The 21,351-nt window shown below is 39.9% G+C and overlaps 2 protein-coding genes across 2 annotated transcripts in view; one reads left to right on the top strand and one right to left on the bottom strand.

Annotated features, from left to right (window-relative positions):
• Window positions 1-418: 418 nt before the first annotated feature.
• On the top strand, window positions 419-3,275 carry hrh3 (histamine receptor H3). The gene is made up of 3 exons (XM_046840062.1): window positions 419-845; window positions 1,581-1,747; window positions 2,218-3,275. The coding sequence occupies exons 1-3, from the start codon at window positions 497-499 to the stop codon at window positions 3,133-3,135; spliced, it is 1,434 nt and encodes a 477-aa protein (XP_046696018.1). The 5' UTR covers window positions 419-496; the 3' UTR covers window positions 3,136-3,275.
• A 5,299-nt stretch (window positions 3,276-8,574) lies between these two features.
• vps35 (VPS35 retromer complex component) overlaps window positions 8,575-21,351 on the bottom strand; it is a 29,266-nt gene continuing 16,489 nt past the window's right edge. Inside the window, exons 12-17 of the mRNA XM_046840526.1 lie at window positions 19,967-20,122; window positions 18,473-18,595; window positions 16,558-16,737; window positions 15,893-16,132; window positions 11,995-12,138; window positions 8,575-9,543 (exon numbers count right to left, since the gene is read on the bottom strand). Coding sequence (XP_046696482.1) covers window positions 9,364-9,543; window positions 11,995-12,138; window positions 15,893-16,132; window positions 16,558-16,737; window positions 18,473-18,595; window positions 19,967-20,122 — 1,023 coding nt within the window. The 3' untranslated portion in view covers window positions 8,575-9,363. The remainder of the gene's footprint in view (window positions 9,544-11,994; window positions 12,139-15,892; window positions 16,133-16,557; window positions 16,738-18,472; window positions 18,596-19,966; window positions 20,123-21,351) is intronic.

The raw sequence follows: 21,351 nt of genomic DNA on the forward strand, positions 1-21,351 counted from the left end.
CAAAAATGTATTTAGAAATTGTGATTGTGATACTATTTGTCTTCAAACTCTTGATAAAATTGTAGATACACACATTTAACCAGGGGGTACCAGGGTGTGTAGAATAGGTCAGGTAATAACTTGTTCAGGTTATCTATTGCAATCTGAATAAGTTTCATGAATATTTCTGTATTTTGTGTTAAAAAAATATATTTTGGGGAATCAGAACAAACAAAAATGCTGTTTGTTGAGTTGATACCGGAAAGCTGTTTATGCATGGAATTTGAAAAACAAAGATCATGTCTTCTCCGTCACTACAGTAAGGGTTAATGTCCCTGAGCCCATCCCTGAGTTGAATGTGGTGCAACCAATGAGCGTCTCTCTAAGTGCCCGGTATAAATCAGCGCGCGCTGCGTCTCCACTTCAGTTACGCAGTGAACCCCGGCGCACACCGCACGCGCGTGTCCGGCACGTTGCCCATGCCTCTACCTCCTACCTCTGACTCTGCCTCAGCAGCATGCAGTCCTCACTGTTCGCCGTGGGTCACAGTTTCGGGCTCCCGACGCCCGTGTCCTCCGCGTGGAAACCTTCCGCGGACGCGCCGCTCGCGCTGCTGCTTTCCAACTGGTCCGCGCCCGACAGAGTCAACGGTACCGTGGACGCGCTGGAGCACAGAAGGCGCGCGCAGTCCTACGGCCAGTTCTCGCAGAGCTCCGCGGTGCTCGTCACCGCGCTCATGACGCTCCTAGTGTTCGCTACCGTGCTCGGGAACGCGCTCGTCATCCTGGCGTTCGTGGTGGAGAAAAGTTTGCGCACACAAGGCAACTTTTTCTTCCTCAATCTGGCCATTGCGGACTTTCTGGTCGGTGAGTGACTGGATACTGTATCGCACGTTCTGGAGAAAAAAATAATAATAAACACCTGTGTGCTGGATTCATGCTTGGATTTGAACGTGATTTTAGAGTTTTAGAGACGTGCTGTACTTCATGCGTCAAAATTGCACGTGGGAGACCAAAACAGCAACGTCATTGTTTAAAACGGGCAGAATAATAGAAAAGATCAGAAAATGCACTGTGCATGAACATTTCATGTCTGTTAAAGTTACTTTAATCATTAAATTATTCTTGCATATACTAAATGAAAAAAAAACAATCAGATAAACTGATTTGTTGATTAATAAACGCAATGCTATATATTTAAATTGTATGTATTTACGATGACATAACAGGACATACATTTCTTTTGCCAGATTTTAGTAAAGAAATTATCTATTTTAAAGATTTAACCTAAAAAGACAGATTTTTTTTTCTTTTGATTTTTTTTTTTTACATCTCAGAAGAGGTTCTACTTGCAATCTTTAAAAAAAAAAAAAAAATGAATAGTCTGTTGTCATGTTGTACATGCATCTGAAACTAGCACAGATTATGATTTTGGTATTGTTGAACCACTCAAAAGTTTATTATATAACTTTATCAGGGGTTTTTCGTTTAGAAAGATAAAAAAGTATAATGAAAAGAAAAATCAAAAGGAAAGACTTTATAAAAATCTGTCAGTTCCAAAAATGATAATCTGCATGTTTCCCTCTGTACCTGTATCTGTAGGTGGGTTCTGTATCCCGGTGTATATTCCCTACGTTCTGACAGGGGAGTGGAGGCTGGGCAGAGGTCTGTGTAAGCTGTGGTTAGTGGTGGACTACATGCTGTGTACAGCATCAGTCTTCAACATTGTGCTTATCAGCTTCGACAGGTTCCTCTCTGTCACCAGAGCTGTAAGTTGCTTTCTTTCCTGCTACTAGATGAAAAGCTGCAAAGTGGTTTTGATGCTTGAAATTAGAAAAATGAAAAAACTGCCAGACAATCATTCTCATTCTAATTTAATCAAGATTTTAAATCTTTTATTCTTTACATCCATCCAGATATAGGATTAAACATCTATCATAATTTAATAAAATTGCATATCGGAAAATGTGGTGTCTCAGAAACCCCAATGGTTCTTAGACACCACACTGAGAACCATAGCTATAGGATTTATTTTAAAGGTTCTTCTATGGGCTTATTTTTGAATCACGATTTAATTTGACATTTTTGGAGCAACAATTCTGCATTCTTAAAATATGTTTGGGATGGTTAAGGGTTCTACCTGGAGGGTTCCACCAGGGGGAGCCATTAAGGTTTTGTCTATAAAGAATGGAAGGCTGCATGGTGGTAATGGATTAACAAGATGAGTTTTCTGTTTTAGGTGAGCTACCGCTGCCAGAAGGGTGTGACCCGTGAGGCCGTGCTGAAGATGTTGTGCGTCTGGTTGGCTGCTTTTCTCCTTTATGGACCAGCAATCATCAGCTGGGAGCACATTGCTGGGAAGAGTGTGGTTCCTCACGGTGAATGCTACGCAGAGTTCTACTTCAATTGGTACTTCCTGATGACCGCCTCCACTGTTGAATTCTTCACACCTTTTATAAGTGTAACCTATTTTAACCTCAGCATCTACATTAATATCCGGAACCGCTGTGTGCTCAGAGAAGAGCGTTCCACCTGCGTGCACCTCAGGAACGGGAGAACCAGAGAAGCCAAGCCGTTCTGCACTGCCGACGTTCAGCGTGTATTTTTTGTGAGGCCAGCTGAAGAGAGCAGTGTTGTTGAAAACTCAAACTCTAGGTCACGGTGTTGTCGGTTGTCCAACGCTACAGTGTCAGGAACTGATTCTGAAAATACCGGACGGACAACAAAGAGGAGAATGAGTGCAATTCCAGATCTTCCACCTCTTCAGGTTGGAGATGTGGTGAACGAGACGGGATTTAATTGTGCTGAAAATGCATGCCTGTCGCACAGAAGCCGAGCTGACATTTCCTCAAGTCTCGCTAGCCGATTTCGCCTCTCCAGGGACAAAAAGGTGGCCAAATCACTGGCTGTGATTGTGTGTGTGTTTGGCCTTTGCTGGGCTCCGTACACACTCCTGATGATCATCCGTGCTGCCTGTCACGGCCAGTGTGTTCAGCACTACCTGTACGAGATCTCCTTTTGGCTTCTGTGGATTAATTCCTCCATCAATCCTGTGCTTTATCCGCTCTGCCACACCAGCTTTAGGAGGGCTTTCAGTAAACTGTTGTGTCCGAGTAAAATAAAGATCCAGCCACAGTACATGGACCAAAAATACTAACACATGCAGGACTGAGATCTTTGAGGTGTTCATTTGTGCTGATGATGTTCGTGTCAGGGTGTTTAAGTAATCTCTATCAGTATTGGATTAGTGTATTAAAAAAAGAAACTGTAGTACTGATTGAAGTACTGTAAACCCAGTCTTGTGTATCTTTCATGTTGTTTTTTAAAGTTTTTGGGTGAGCATGAAAAGCCTCAACGTGGTTTCAATTTAAGCAGTACTATAGGCATCGGGAGCCAGTAATTGATGCAACATTACAAATGGAGATTATGGAGCAACTAGAGCATCACATAACATAACAACGTAACACACATCTTGTGCACAGTCACCAGACAGTCTAACACACTCAGAGGGGAGCATTAACAAATTCTACAGTTCAGATTAGGGAGTAAAATAGAAAAAGCCCACCAAAAAGAAAATATTACTGAAGCCATAACCTAAAGTTGCAGTAAAGTGCATGTTTCTTCTTGAGAAAATGATTCTCATGATGTTCATGGGTATCTCATGAGTGTATTACATGTATAAATATTTGTATATTGTTTAGGACCCCCCATAATTAATATCCTATTATTATAATCATCTTAAGAATCTAACCATTTTATCATGTTACCTGTGATAAAGAAGAACATTTGTGGAACCAAACAAAATGTCATGTTTATTTTGTCTTTAAAGAAATGCAATTTTTTCACACGACCTGTCAAATTAAAATGAACGGAAATGTATTTCTCTCCACTGACTGATTAAACAGTGAATTGTAATAAAACTGCATGGAGTATTTTGTAAATCTTTGGGATTATGTTTTAATCAGAGTGTGTACAGGGTAAAATGATTTCAAACTGCTACACAAAGATGTTATTTGGGAAATTAATGGATAAATGACTTTAAAAAATCTAGACTCATGGTTTTTGACCAGACTGTTCAAGGTTCATCCGTACTGGTCTCTTAAAAGTCTTTATCCATGATCTTCAACATCCACAAGTGTAACTTTCTCCAGTCTCAGATTTTTGTTTAGACTGCAGTCAAATTGTGGGTGGTGCATGAAAAAATAGAATAATCAAAAATAATTTACAGCATGTATCCTCTTTTTTCATATTAGGTTTGGAATTTTTTTTCCATATGGCAATCAAAACTGTTGAGCTCAATCGGATGATCAGTTTTGCTTGCTGATGTGGCAGAATTTAATTAAATCATCAAGTGCTTTGCTCATGAGTGGACAAAAGGTCATGTCCAGAAAATGAAGGGCTTTTTGAGAAAATAAGGCTCTGGAGGGGAAAAAAAAGGAGGGAGAGAGAAAAATTGCAGTATTGTATGATTGACATTTCAGTCTCTAAGGCCTCTATTATTTCTATTTTTAAAAAGAGAAAAAAAAAGAAAAGGTGCAACATGTTCCATTCTGATTTTTTTCACTAGCTAGTTATTGGCTCAGTGATGCTTATGACAGAAAAATTGGTTTACGTTCTTAAAAGGATTGTGTGGTCTTTTTTATCAGCTTATTATTCTGTTGTTGAATTGCGTATTAGTACCGATGCGCCTCGGCGCGAGATTATTCTCATGATTATTTTTGCTCTCTGGGTTCAGCCAGCTATAAAATCATGATTTACTCATTTAAAAGAAAAAAATCTACTTAGCAAAACAGCGGCCATTTTGTTGTCGGGTTTCTCCGCTTTGAAAAGTCTGGTAGTTTCCATGGCAACCGACAGCCACATCGTGTGCTCGGAGAACAGCATGACTCGCACCTGTCAAGGTCACTTGGTTGGCTGATCTATAGAACACTGCACGCATCATCCTTATGAAGGCCAAGTGGTAGATTCATGGAAAGTGAAACATGCTGTCAGGAATTCAGGGAAGAGTTTTGGTTTCCTCATTGTGGAACACAAGCTGCAAATCACAGGATAATAATGCGCTTGTACTAATATTATTGTGTCACAATACCAGCTAATTCAGGCACTTATATAGCAGATGCTCTGCATAAACAGATTACAACTTACAGAATTGGTTTACAACTGTGCAGAAGTGTTGATATGAAGTGTCAGCACTTTGTAAAAGTTAGGGGAAAAGATGTAACTAAATATTGTGATTTTCAGGACAGATTTTATACTTTACAGTTTGTCAGTATGTTGTACTCATTAACTTAAATGAGTGAGATCATATTTGCTAATTAGTGCATGTTATGTTGTCGAATGCCAATGAGACCAGTTGGGTCCTGCTATCACTTTCATTACAGCTACTGTAATAAAACACTAAAGACCGGGGTAAAAGCCTGAAGAGGTCAATAAAAAAAAGTTAAATTAGAGCTTTATCTCTGAATGGTTCAAGGTGGAGGCTGGACTGCATCAAGGATCGGCTCTGAGCCCTCTCCTGTTTGCACCAGTGATGGACAGGTTGACGGACGAGGTCAGACAGGAGTCTCTATGGACTATGATGTTTGCGGATGATATTGTGATTTGTGGTGAGAGTAGGTAGCAAGTTGAGAAGAGCCTGGAGAGGAGGACGTACACGCTGGAGAGAAGGGAAATGAAAGTCTGTAGGAGAAAGAGTACATGTGTGTGAATGAGAGGGAGGGCAGTGGAGTGGTGTGGTTGCAGGGAGAAGAGGTGAAGAAGGTGGAGGAGTTCAGGTACCTGGGGTCAACAGTGCAAAGTGTGTTATAGAAGTGAGGAAAAGAGTGCAGGCAGGGTGGAGTGGGTGGAGAAGAGTGATAGCAGGAGTGATTTGTGATAGAAGAGTATCTGCAAGAGTGAAAGGGAAAGTTTATAGGACTGTGGTGAGACCTGCGATTTTGTATGGTTTAGAGACAGTGGCACTGAGTAAAAGACAGGAGGTGGAGCTGGAGGTAGCAGAGCTGAAGATGTTGAGGTTTTCGTTGGGAGTAACGAAGATGGACAGGATTAGAAATTAGTTTATTAGTGGGACAGCACATGTAGGTTGTTTTGGAGACAAGGTGAGGGAGGCAAGATCAAGATGGTTTGAACATGTGCAGAGAAGGGACATGGGGTATATCAGTAGAAGAATGCTAAGGATGACATGCAGGTGGTTGGGTTGAAAGAGGCAGATGTAGAGGACAGAGGGGTATGGAGACGGATGATCAGCTGTGGCGACCCCTAATGGGAGAAGCTGAAAGAAGACAAAAGCTTTATCTCTAAATTGACACTGAAGACTCCCCCATGTCAACATCTGCATAACAAACTGAATCCATTTATGTGAAGAGTCTTCCCGTGAATTAGCTGCTACTATAGTGGTGTCAGATAGTGTATTAAAACTACTATAGAAACAATAATATATTGTTTACACTGATAGAGTAATTTAACCACACAAAGCCACATGTTTTTTGTCTGCTTGACAGGACTATACAAATGTGTATTTTGTATAAAAGCAGTTAAAATCCAGTGCAGTACAATTCTCTCATACTGACTACTGGATGTTCAACATGGCCCCTTAAGAATTAGAATTGTCGCTTTCCACAAAGATGGCCTAGGCTATTCAGAAGATCAGTAACACCCTGAAAGTGGGTTACAGCAGGGGTACAGGGTCATACAGATGTTTTCCAAGACGGGTTCCACTCGGTACAGGCTTCGTATGGGGTTGATTAAAAGAATTGAGTCCTTGTGCTGTGCATCAGGTGCAGAAGCTGCTTCAAAAAACAGGCGGATGAGTGTTTGCTTTAGAGGTTGCAGAAGCGACAGGTCCGCTCGTCAATGCTCAGACAATACGCTGCACACTGCAACAAGTCTGTTTGCCTGCGTGTCATGGTCTGGGGCTGCATGAGTGCTGATGGTACAGGGGAGCTGCAGTGCAGTGAGGGAAACAGGGGTTCCAACATGTACTGTGACATTCAGAAACTGGGCTGAACGGCAGTTTTTTACAACATAACAACCACAAACACACAAGATGACAAGATGACAACTGCCTTGCTGAAGCTGAAGGTGATGGAGGGGCCAAATATCACTCCAGACATGTACCCTATTGAGCACCTGTGGGACATTCTCAAGTGAAAGATGGAGAAGTGCCATGTGAATAACAGAGCAGCTCAGTGATATCATTATGGAGGAGTGGAAGAGGATCCCAGCAACAACCTGTGCAGGTCTGGTGAGTTCCATGCCCAGGAGGTTTAATTTTACTGCTAGATATGATGGTGCCCACACTAAATATTGACACTTTGGACAGGACTTTTACTTAAGGTCACTTTTGTTGCCAGTTATTTAGGCATTAATGGCTGTATGTTTAGATGGATAGATGGATGGATGGATACTTTATTAACAAACTTACAAACTGACAAAGAGATTAACATGCGCTATTTTGGAAAGACTTCCACTAGATTTTGGAGAGTGTTTGTGGAGATTAGTGCTCATTTAGCTACAACGGTGTTCGTAAAAGTCAGGTGAGAAGACCTGGGCAAGTCGGCGTGCAACAGGGCTTAATCAGAGCTCTATAGCAGGCAACTCATGTAAACCATATTGTCATAGAGTTGGTTTTGTATATCGGCATTGTCATGCTGCAACAGGTTTATGTCTCATAGTTCAAGTAAAGGGAAAATTTTTTTCTACTTCATAGAACATCCTTCACAATTGCGTGCCTCCAATTTATTTTGGTAACAGTTTGTGCAAGAAAATCTGGCTGGAAAAGTCATACTTTTGTCCTTATAATGTATTATCATTTTCCTTCAAAGTAATAATACTCCGCTCAGCTTCAGTATATTGTGCTAGTTTTCGAAAAAAATTAACCTCCAGAAAAGAATTTAGACATAAAAATTAAGCAAAAAGAATGATGGTGTGTTCATTAGGAACTGTCTGGCCTTTTAGTGTTAAAACGCAGTCTCTCCCACAGAGCCAGTAACACACAGATACAACCTCATTAACCTTTCACACACACACACACACACACACACACACACAGATCTATAGTGAGCTCCCCCCCCAAAACACAAGTGTAATTAAGCAAAGGTCTAAATGTTAACCAAGGTGATATTTAAAGAGAACAGCAGCATATAGAGTAGGACTGAAAAGAAAATATCTCTAAGGAAAATCCTGGCTGATCAAAAGAAAGTGAATCAACAGCGAGGTAGTGTGATGAAACAGATCTGAAGCCTAAATTTGAGTGTTTTACACCTCCAGTCAGAGAATAACTATTAAAATTTACTCATCATACATTTTTATCCAATTATATTTACATTTAATGAGAATTACTGTTACAGTTGTTCTGTCCTGAAGATAGAGCCTTTAACCCTGACTGATTGAATACAACCACTGATACTAGAAACTCCTTTCGTAAAATTTCAATCTTATTTAACTTTTAAACCTGTCACGACTCTTTCCGCTCTTCCTGTGCTTGTTCCTGGTCATTGTCTTGAAACTCCACCCACTTTGCCTTCTTCGGTTTAACTGCGAAAATAGTTTTCTACATTATTGTTTTTTTTTTCCTGATAAATAAATCAAAGTTTCACAGGGTTAATATTTTGTTTATTTGAGCAAATGTCATGAAATCAATGATATTCTGTTTTTAGCTGATTTACAGTTTGATTATAGACACATTATACACCAAGAAAACAGAGGGAAATCATGAGTTTAAAAAAAATATAAGGGAACAGGATACACAGAGCTGGAGGCTGAGGAAATTGGTAGAGACATTCACATCTGCGTCCACTCTGTAGGAAAGCCAACGCACCAGCATGTGACAAACACACACCATTTTATCTTTTCACATTTCACTCCAGCATACACTTACAACACCGCCACAGAAATAAACAGCCTGGAATAGCAGGGAGGTCGAAAAAGGCAAACAATGAAAAGGACACACAAATTGATGGCAGGAAAAATGGAGAACAAACGGCAGCACAGATTCGTTTTAAGCGTAAGGATACGCGGCACATCATAATGAACCTCCACACAGAGCCACACATCAACTTCGGGCTAACCGAGAAATAGCAACAATAAAGAGTGAAAAAATACTAGAACGGTATTACAAAAAGACAGAAAGAGGAAAAAGGATGAAAACAGAAAAAAAGGAGAAAGCAAAGAAATGTTAGACTTATTTTACTTATAGAAAGAAAACAAAACATTAAGAACAAAAGGAGAAAGAAAAAAATGGAAAGATGGCGGGCTGGGTTGGTTTTTCTATTAACTGGAGCAGAAGCTCAAGTGTGAAAACACACAAAATCTCTCTCTGTGTGTCTATAGGGGTGTGTACACAGACAAATGTAGGTATGTGTGTTAAGTAAAGGAGGCGTGGCCTCTACAGCACCAGCCCCTCATAGGCGGGGCCCTCTGACTCTGGCGACTCCCTTTGCAGGCGCAGGTGCTCCAGTGTGTTGTGGAAATGTTTGTTGATCTGTTCCGTCTCCTCGCTCGCCTCCAGGTTAGGCAGGTCCTCGCGGATCTTCTGGATGAGCTGATTCAGGACCTGAACAGTCACCTGTGGAGGATGTGCGCACACACACACAGAAATCAGGAATGCAGCTGACTAATAATCCATATATTATGTAATCCTGCTCCCGCAAATAGACAGAGTTACACAGCAGCGTTACTAGAAAAGTTGATTATCTTGCAATAACAGCAGATCCCATTGTGTTTTATTGCTCTTATACCACTACAATTCCCTCAATGTGTGACTTTTCACTCGGAGTTAATCCAAACCATCTGGCCAATAAGTGTGCAGAAACAAAAGCGTGACGGAGTAGGATACACAGAAAGAGTTGTTAATATGCTGAACACGAATCCAGCCTGAGAGAATGGAAGTGGTAGAGGAGAACAAGAAAAAGACGAAGCATCCCTCTGCTTTTATATTCTTTACACAGGAGAGACTAGAAAATGCTTAAAAAAAGGCTTAATCTAGTTCATGCCTCAGAAATCCCAGTGACCAAAAAAGCAACAAGATGAAAGCATGGTAGACACGTATGTGTATGCTGTGGGCTCCTGTTAAATTACGGCAGGAGAGAGGTCTGCTTCTGCACCTGAGAGGCTGCTGAGATGAGGGAGTAATGAAAAGTGGGCTGCAGCTGGGTGCACCTGGAGTGCTCGATTTAGGACAAGATAGGACAGGAAGTATTTCTCTCTTCCAATCGGTAACGTGTGATGGACAGCCGGTGAGGCTGATGTACACCGGGGGCAGCGTGTGTTGCTGTCTAAAAAGTAAAGGCCACCTCTGTGAACACTGGTGTGCTTGTGATGAGATGAGTGCATTAATGAAGTATCTACTGAACGTTTACATTACATAACTTTTGGGAGATGCCCCTGCCCAGAGCGACTTACATTTTCATTCACAAAACTGTACAGCTGAGCAGATCACGGGGCCCAGGAGCGGAAAGCTTGGTGAGGCTGTGATTTGAACTCGACATTCGATTACAAAGTCCAATTCCTTAACCTCTAAGATACCACCTGCATATGCATAATCATATCTGGATTCATGTTATTTGGTATATTGTTTAAATTATACAAATGTATTTATTTTTTTCCCCTGCAGATTCTCATGGAGATATAACAGTTCTGTAAACATTCAGCTAGGAATGATGCATTACTCATAGGGGGCGCTAAGTACCTGCTAACAGATTTTTGTATGTTTGAATTTATGCAGTTTTTAAACAGAGCTCAGAGCTACTGCTATAGAAAACTGATAAACACCTGGCCAAATTCTACAGTTCAGGTGTATATGTACTTAAACCAGTGGGAAAAGAAGAAAAAAAAAAAAAAAAACACATTTCCTGCACAATTTTCTGGTCCTTACCAGGCATTATAAAATAGCTTTCTGTTTAAACAAGATATTCTTACACATTATATGTCTTATATTAGCCACCACATTTAGTATAGTTAACTAGGTTCAGTGAGTAGCACACAAGTAGTATTTTATTGCCCTCTTCCTCTGAAATCGCTAACAAATTTATGTTTTGTCCAGAAACATTGTCCAGGTTTTCCATTAATCAATATTAAATGTTACAAAGCTAAAGGACTAAATACATCATGAGCAACAATGAGCTAAAAATACTGAGGTCGAAGGCATTATGTTCTATGTTTACCTGCTGAGATGTGCATGTGGTAACCCACACACACACACGCGCGCGCCTTTCATCTAAATGCATTTCTGGTCTTCGAGATTTCAGACCCAAGTTCTATTGATCTTATTGAAAGAAGAATGTGTGTGTGAGTGCGAGTGTGAGTGCGTGTGAGAGTGTGAGAGAGAGTTTTTTTTTCCTCCCTGATAGATAAACAAATGAATGAATAACCTCTGAATGTAAAACATGCACAGCATGCTGGTTCAATATGTTTGTTTCTCTTTGCGCACACACACACACACACACACACACTAAAAATTCACTCTGCTGGCAAGAGTATTATTTTTTCAAGTGAAAAAAGGGCAAAATGACAGAAGTTAAAGGGCAGTAAGTGTAAGTCAGTAAGGTTTATATTTGCAGCACTGTGCAAAACTATGCAGAAACAGAAAACACTAAAGAATAAGAAATATTACAGATTTGAAATTGTGATAAAAATAAAACTTTGCTCCTGCAGTGTAAAATACCATTTTGCCAGACAAACAAACGCAGCAAAAGGCGACAGAAAAATGATCTTGTTACTTCTTTTCAGATTCTGCACATGATAATTAAATGTCCTGTGAAAGTTTCTGTAGGAGTATTTCTGTTTTCTCTGTAAAGCTGCTTTGTGACAATGTTAATTGTTAATGGAGCTAAAAAGACCAATTTGAATTTAACTGAAAGTTCAAGATTGCAGACATAAGCTGACCGGGAAAGAGCTACCAAACATGATTTATCAGATTGTTCCCCTTTAAGAATGGAATAAAATATAGAGTAGGGAAGAATAAAGATGTAGGACATAATTTAAATCGAAGAATTGAAAGCAGAAAGGTCGAGCGTACCGCATCGTTCTCCCGCTCGTAGAAGCACACATAGCGGTTGAGGATCTCGATGAAGAGTTGCACTTGCAGAGACGGGTCCATACACTGATTGGCGATCTTCAAAGCCTTCTTCAAGCATTCCATCACACGCTTCCCATCACGGATCTGTCACACAAAACACACATGAACGGTCAGCATTGAAACAATGTTTGTTTGTTTAAAGACATCATTCAGTTGAGAAAACATGAATCGATGCTTTACAAAGACCCTGCATGAAAGAGATGCTTTGAGCTGGATGCTGTCTCCAAGCTCCCTAAATACGTCGCTAAGGGCAACGACAGCTTCGATACAGAATCATCATGCTGTGTGGTTCGGCGAGACGACACAGAAGACCTTTGTTTGCTTTATAACAGTTACCAAACACCATGTTTCCTCTGAAATTCTGCACATTAACTAGGTCGTTGTGAAACGGCAGAAACTTTGGGTCATATCGCTTAGCAAAGAACATCATGTACAAAGAAATGCCACGAAAAGAATTAGAACAAAAAAGTGTCAACCTGTCATTTATTTTCTGTGCGCGCTCACGGCACGGGAACTGCGACTTCAGTAAAAGGTGACATTTAAATTGAGATTTTCTCAGCTTGATGCAAATTAGGTATGACAAATCTGCAATTGGCTTGAATGATTCTTTTGAAAGAATTCTATGATGTGTGTGTGATCCGACGTTAATTTCAAATCCTCGCTCACAACTTGAGCTCCTGTGTTATGCCAGCTTGTGTAGTCTGTCCGTATTCGGCTCTATGCGAGATCAGTGAACAGATACTGCTAGCTTTGGAAATTGTACATGACATACACTGTATAATATCAATCCATTATGATTGTTCAGTGCAGGATAAGTCACCATTGAATAAATGTCACACACATGGGCATGTCTTCTGGAGCTTCGCTTGTTCAAAACACTATATATCTCATGCTTGAGCTACTGCATACGCCTCATTTTAGTATGCCCTGATTGAGCTTTAGTCGATCACATGACCATAACATGTCTAAGATGTTCCTGTACTAGTTCCCTGAGAAGCATTGTTTAAATGTGGTCTATATTTACAGACGGCCAAGCTCAACTGAATCACCTCAAACCATGTGGATTTTTAGAGATAGAAAGCCATGACATTCCTGATACTAATCTCCAAGTAAATATGCTGTACCTGCTTTAGAAGCTCACTGGATCACAGCGCTGCCATTCTGATTTGAATACATTTCCTTGTAAAACACAATTTTGTCTCAACATATGACAGAGTAAAACAATCACAATGTGCGCGAATAGAAAAACCCCCACAAAAAACACAACCAAAATTAGACAACAATAAAATTTAAATTAGACAACAATAAAATTAAAATTAGACAACAATAGGTGGCCATTCCTTTGAAACTCCAGGAACTTCCTAAAATAATCTCTTTACTACCTCATAGTTATAATCATCATCATACTCCTCCTCACATCAGTTTATAAACACACATTTTCCGTGAAACTCTTGACTTTCAGGATTTCAGGTTTAATTAGTGTCACCTAAGAGCGTGTTTTTCTCCATTTACACCTTTACATAAATAAATTAATTCCTAATTACGCTCTAATTTCATCAGCACCACAGGGGAAACATGTAACAAGAACTTTAGTGCTGAGTATGAGACCCTAATGAAGGAACCTCCAGAGTGCATGAGTATTTTTATATTTATTTATTTGTTTTTCCAATCCTGAAGATGTTTGAAATAAATTTTTTCCTGAGTTTTACACTAAAGATTTGATTTCTGCTTTCGGTATACCGCATCTCAAATCGTACACTACACACACTAACCATGCACTTCCTGGATTTTTATAAGAACTTAAAATAAATGACTGAATAAAAACATTTTAAACAAAATCTTTCAACAAAATCAATCAATCGGCATAGTCCTCTCGTGGCTCTGCCTCCGCAAATGCTTTCTCAGTGCAACAGTGATAAACACCGCGGTGCTACAGGACCCTGATTGGTTAGAAAGTGGTGTTAAATTTTCTATAACAGCCTCTCTGACAATAGCACAGGTTTATATTAAGAGACTTCTGAAACTTTATGGTTTCCATAGCAACAGCTCATTCACAGGGACTTGTATGGCGGATGCTCCACTAACAATAATAAAATAATGTGCGGAATCATTTATATGGTGATGTTTTATGCAGACATTTATAGAAGGAATCTTAAGTGTCGGCGGTGAGGTGACGAGGAAATTATAGCTGCAAGAATGTAATAACAGGAACAAACTCGTTTTAATGTAACAAACTGATCAGATGTGTAATTCTTTAATAAACATCTAACCAACTGCTGAAGAGGACGAAATGAAGCATTTATTGCAGTCATTGAAAAATCTTCAGCATGATTATTTTCGGATAACAGCATAAACATAATATAAAAAACCACACTACTATTTGTTTTATATAAACATTTGCACAGACACCTATAAAGAACGCCGGCAAGAGAATGGGTAGAGAGATTGTGTGGTTGCCATGGTCACATGTGTCTTATCTTTACTTTATAAGAATTTTGGCCAATCACTGCAAAGAATAAAAAAAACAAAAACTCTCTTTTAAATGCTATAGTGAACAACAATCATTTTTCTCACCTCCAACCTTAAGAAACTGCTTTGTTTTTACTGTCTAGATGCAACCAAAACACAAGAAAGACTCTTTTTCTACAATTTTTAATATTTTATAACAAATGATTTATCTTGCCTGCACTACATGCATTAATCTTACACTGAGGCAGAGACAGGGCTGCAATCACTCACTGTCTGTCTGCCATTTTTAGAGCCTAATTTCAACACGTGGGATATTTTCTTCTCAGAACCTGTCCTCAGGGCAGAATCCACTCCATTCCTGCAGTCATTAAGAACAGGAAGCTCTGCTGATCAGATTCACTGTCTCTCACACTACAACAGTCCACTCTTCATCTCCACACTTAAATTAACTCCAATTATTTATTTATTTATTAACATTTCTATTTTACTCAGGATTCCTGCCTCATCTTCTGCTGAAAAACAGATACGGCTAACTAAAAGCAGTGAAGTATAAAAGTATAAATAACAAGGCTATTCTAAGAAATGCATATTAGATCATTTATCTCGGTATTGATATAGTTATTTGGCCCCCAATGGATTCCTGCTGCAGCACTCTGAACGCTAAATTGAAGTATAAAAATAGAAAAAAAAAACCTCTATTCATATTTAAATAACAGCAACAACAACAAGCTGGGTAGAGAGACCGATAAACTGACACCAAACAAGCAGACAGACAGCTTTACAAATTGACTAATACACAAAGAAAATTAGACGGAGAATCAGATAAAGTCTGACAGAACAGACAGGCAGATAGATTGACAGGCAGAAAAAGAACCTGACAAACAGAAAAACAAACAGAGGCAGACAGACAGAAATTATAAAAGTCTGACAAATAGATGGGTTTTTTTTTTTTTTTTTTTACAGACAAACTAACCGACATACAGAAAGTTGTGTCACTTGTGAGGACACTGCAATAGAAATAAATCTGATGTGATATTACTGGTTGTCTCTCCACGGGTGTAATACATTGCAGTCTCGCAACCTTTAACAACAACCAACTGATCAATACCCGACCTCTTTTTTTTTTCTTAATAAAGGAAAAAGCAGTTAGAATCTGTAACTGAGAACGGCATGAAAAGGAGTAAAACAACACAAAAGTGCCACTCCTCTCTCTCTAGGGGTATGGTGTATTGGGAATGGGAATTTCTTTACCTGTAGAATTCTGCAGTTACATGTGGTATAAACAAACTGCGATGGCCTTCCCACATGCCCACCTACACACACACACACACACACACACACACACACACACACCTACAGGCCCACCCACCTCATCTCCATTCTTGTCGGTGTTGCGTCCAGACCAGAAGAGGTGAGCGCAGATGCTGACGGCGCGGCACTGGTCAGGTTTCTTTAGCAGTTTGGAGGCTGCGAGAGCGCACTGAGTTCTCAGAGGCTCGTGGTTCTCCTCACTGAAACAGCGCATGCGCTCAAACGTGCCAATGATCAGTGTGATGGCTGCAAGCTGGGCCTTAGAGTCACTGATTTCATCCTCATAAAGAGAGAACGCCTGAGCCAGAGATAGATAGATAGATAGATAGATAGATAGAGAGAGAGAGAGAGAGAGAGAGAGAGAGATGCAAATGAATAGAGAGAGTGAGTCAGAGGCAATGACAGTGCAAAAAAATGAATAAGTAAAATGTAAAGCATGATCCAAAATAAGAAACAGGGGGACGTAGAGAAAGCAAAACAGAAAAACAAACCCTGTGATTAATAAATGGATCTATCTGTGTCTGAAACAGGTAGATGCAGAAATACACTGATTCATTATTAACACTTTTTCTGAAGAACCTTTCCCCCCGCGTGCTAGTGAGCGAGGACAGAATACTTATGTCCACTTTTTACCTCCTCCTGTCCCCAAGTGTCTCACCGAGGGTTGCTGTTGCATCAATTCTTTGTTAAAACCCCAAGTCACGCTTCACGCTACTCCTCTACCTGTGACATGAACTCGTAGGCAACGGTCTCGTGATTCTCAAAGCCAATCTCTCCTGCGGCGAGCGCCCCCTGCAGGAACAGACGCAGTGGCAGCTCGGCCAGCTCAGCCTTTATCAGGGCGCTGATGGTCTGATGGGCGAAAGAGAAGATCTTCTGGCACTTCTTCTCCCACTTATCATCCTGCAGATGAAAAGACAAGAAGAGACAAGAAGTCTGATTCGGAAAACTGATGCGTTGTGTGACTGAGCTACAGAGAGTGAGAGGGAAATAAATGACACAATGATTGAAAAAAATAAATAAATCCAGATGGTTTACTTATGAATACAAATAAGAAGACAGGTAAAGACTAAAGGCAAAAATCTTTAAGATAAAGGTGGATTTTCTGGAAGCATTTTCGAGCCTAACCTCTCGCTCATTGTCAGTCAGTCGGCAACTATACCTGCGGTCACCAAAGCAAACGCCTGAGGCAAGAGGAACGAAAATCCAAGAGCACACATTCACAGCTCTGTTATTTGCTCCTCTGTCATTTTAACTCCATACGAATCAACAACAACGATTTTGCTCTTGTTTTAATCCCTTCTTTACACTTCAGCCAAACTGCCCATGACTTTAAACAGGAGATACGGATTCATCTAAAATATTCAAAATCTTTTGAGTCTCTCAATTAAATATTTCAGTAATCTGTATTTATCAGAGCAAATTTTCCTAAATACTGTTTGTTTCTGTTGAAGAAATCTTAAAAATCACACTGTAAACTTCATCCTAGTGTCTATTCTCTTACCACTGTATACATTTTTGCCCATTATGGCCAGTGATCATGGTCAACCTTCATGACATGATAGGGCTGGGCGATAAATCGATTTTATCGATTAACTCGAATGTGTAGTTTACATCGATCTGTTTTAATAAAAATCGGTTTTCTCTTTAATGTCCGCCGACGCTCCCCTCTAGGCTCCCATAGTTTCGAACGAACTCAGCCCCGCCCCCCGCCCGTTTGCCATAGAGATACACAAACAACATGGCAGCGAGCAGAGAAGAACTCGTTCCCAAGAAAAGTTAAGCAGCCGCATCTTGAAAATACACGGTTAAGCAGCCGCACTTTGTTTAGTGTTGAACGTCCAATCGTACACTTACGGTACGGGTGGTGGAAGCGACCAAAATGCATGTAAAGACGCTTCAGAACGGCGTTTTCATTAAGAAACAGAAAATCAGATCATTTAAATCACCATATTCAAACAGTCATTTTACTGTGGAGATTTTAAGAAAAGTAAAGGCAAAATCACTCAAAACCTCAGGTGCATTTTCAATCATGTTCCACATTTAAACACTCATAAAACATTTTTCTTTGTAGGTTTGCTCATTTTATGTTATGTTACATTCTATTTTCACAATTTACAAAGGCAGGGCCGCCATCTTGTATTTTTGGCTTGTTGTTTCTGATTGCACTTTAACCCAAAGTGGGTTATAATCCCAGAAGGGTAAATAAACTTTATTTAATAAAGTTAAAACTTTTTTTGAAAAAATTTTTGTCATATGCAGATTGATTTTAAGCAGAGGGGGAAAAAATCGATTCGCAAATCGGATTTTTTGTGAAAAAATCAGGGATTTTTTTTTTTGGCCATATCGCCCAGCCCTATGACATGACAATGCAATTTTTGTTGGTCTTTCATACTTTATAAACATCCACCATTATACCATTTCTTTCTTAATTTAGACAGCATGAAAGAGGGAGCAAGGAGGGAGGGAGGGAAAGAAGGAAGGAAAGAGGACAAAGAACAAATCCAGATACAGATTATAGAATGCAAGAGGGCCCCTTCCTTCCATCACTTCATACTTTCTTCCTTCCAAGAGTGTGTCTGGGTTTGTATGTGTCTGAGAGCATGCATATGTGTGGGGCACATGTGTGGAGACGTACTGAGGAGGCATTGTCTTTGTAGAGGAAGGCCAGCTGATAGGCAGCGAACACCAGCGGGGGCAGCGTGTAGCGGATCCTCTGATTACCCCCGGCTCCGAAGTGCTTCCTGGCTGTGTTTAAAATCTGTAGGAGGTACAAAATAGAATGAAAAACTGCGGGGCGTGTTTGAATAATTCATAGCGCCGTAACAGTGAGACGTCTTCTGTAGGTTCAACAGATGCCATATTCATTAGAGTCTCATTAGGACAATTTGGAGCGTTCTGTTAAAATGATGTACCTGATGTGTTCTGAAGCCATTTTATTAAAAAAGAGAAAGCGTGCAAGAGAGGATGAGAAAAGAAAGAGTAGAGAGAGAGAAAGACTAATTAAAAAAATTACTTTTTGTATAATTGCATAACAAAGTAACAGCATCCAATCAATAATCAAGTTCAGGTCATTAATCCTCTTTAAATAAATACTTATTGCTAATTAACAGGTGCAATAATTAACCTGCTGCCTTACAATCACTAACTTTAATGATATTTTAAACAATGTCACAGACAACCTGCAATATAAACTGTTAGTACTACACACCAGGTACTGTAGTGGTTTATGAGCACAGTGATGGTACTACACACCAGGTACTGTAGTGGTTTGTAAATACAGAGAAAGAACTACACACCAGGTACTGTAGTGGTTTATGAGCACAGAGAAAGAACTACACACCAGGTACTGTAGTGGTTTGTAAATACAGTGAAAGAACTACACACCAGGTACTGTAGTGGTTTGTAAATGCAGTGAAAGAACTACACACCAGGTACTGTAGTGGTTTATGAGCACAGAGAAAGAACTACACACCAGGTACTGTAGTGGTTTGTAAATACAGTGAAAGAACTACACACCAGGTACTGTAGTGGTTTGTAAATACAGTGAAAGAACTACACACCAGGTACTGTAGTGGTTTGTAAATACAGAAAGAACTACACACCAGGTACTGTAGTGGTTTGTAAATACAGAGAAAGAACTACACACCAGGTACTGTAGTGGTTTGTAAATACAGAGAAAGAACTACACACCAGGTACTGTAGTGGTTTGTAAATACAGAGAAAGAACTACACACCAGGTACTGTAGTGGTTTGTAAATACAGTGAAAGAACTACACACCAGGTACTGTAGTGGTTTATGAGCACAGTGACGGTACTACACACCAGGTACTGTAGTGGTTTGTAAATACAGTGAAAGAACTACACACCAGGTACTGTAGTGGTTTATGAGCACAGTGACGGTACTACACACCAGGTACTGTAGTGGTTTATGAGCACAGTGACGGTACTACACACCAGGTACTGTAGTGGTTTGTAAATACAGTGAAAGAACTACACACCAGGTACTGTAGTGGTTTGTAAATACAGTGAAAAACTACACACCAGGTACTGTAGTGGTTTATGAGCACAGTGACGGTACTACACACCAGGTACTGTAGTGGTTTGTAAATACAGAGAAAGAACTACACACCAGGTACTGTTGATCCGGATCGTCGGAATGCAGCAGGTGGATAAAGCGGCCCACTAAACTCTGCTCCTCTGCAAAGTCCTCTGGGTCAGGATCCTCTGCAGGCTGATCTGGCTGATCCTGGATCAGTGTTGACACCAGATTCAGGATCGCATCCACCTGCATAGAAACACACATATTCAGCAATAAAGGCAGAGCATAAAAAGAGGGAAAGAAAGCGCAATCTTATATAAAAATAAATAAAAAAAAAAAAAAAAAAATGTACAAAATAAATGCTGCAAAATATATACATTACTAAACAAAGACAGTCACAGGCAGACAAAGAGAAACAGACATATAGCAAAATTACAAACAGACAGATTTTTACAAAGTAAAAACGGATCAAAAATCTAAACTGAAAGACACAATGAGGCAGACAAGTAGATAACAAGAGACAGACAGATAGACAGAGACATACAGATGTACAGTGATTGACTCACACACACAGACGAACAGAAACTTATAATAAAAGGCCAATATTCAGGGACAAAAAAACAGGGCAGACAGACAGTTTGTGAAACAAAGACAGACAGGCAGAAACATAGAAAGACAGCTTGAAGACTCAGACATGATAGAAGAAAGAGAATGACAGCTAGAGACAACGCTGAACAGATGCAAATGCAGACAGATAGAGACAGGCTAAAAATCCACAATACACAGAAACAGATAGAGAAAGAGACAGACATAGTCTAGTGCTTATTGCATCCTAATAAACGTATAATGTGGTTTTAGGGAGTGAGTGCATATCACAGCTCTGGTGAAACTCCTCTGACAAACAGAAATCATAAGGAAAAAAAGAGACATCATTACATGCTCTGTTAAAAAGATGTCCCTGTTTTCTTTCTTGTAACCACATCTACTAACTCAGATACAGCATTTTCAATATATAGAGCCACTGCATCTTGAGAAAACAACTTTGAGCAGCTTCTCCCCCACCCACTGCCACTCCAATAACCGAGTGAGTCATTGCATGTTTGGGGGGAAGAAGAGGAGAAAATCAAAAAACAAAAAACCCCAAAAAACAAAAATAAAAACAAAAAAACCCCTTCACAGCACAGCGAGCCCCTCATTTAAGAAAGGGATTGAAATCAATATGTCTGTGTCCGTAAAGGACACTCTGGGGAGAAACAGAGAGAGTGAGAGAGTGAGGGAAGAGAGGGGAGAGAGAGAAAGCAATCATGTCACATCCCAGCACTTATTGACATTTTCTCTATCTGACCAGCTTTTATAACTGGCACTGTGCTTAAACTCTGCCACGCACAGAAACCTGAATGAACATGGTGGCGTTTAAAAGGGCACAATGACCACAAATACCGTATGTTCACAAGATTACACATAAGCTAATGCTA

Source organism: Silurus meridionalis, chromosome 26 (assembly GCF_014805685.1).
Source record: "Silurus meridionalis isolate SWU-2019-XX chromosome 26, ASM1480568v1, whole genome shotgun sequence".
NCBI lineage: Eukaryota > Metazoa > Chordata > Actinopteri > Siluriformes > Siluridae > Silurus > Silurus meridionalis.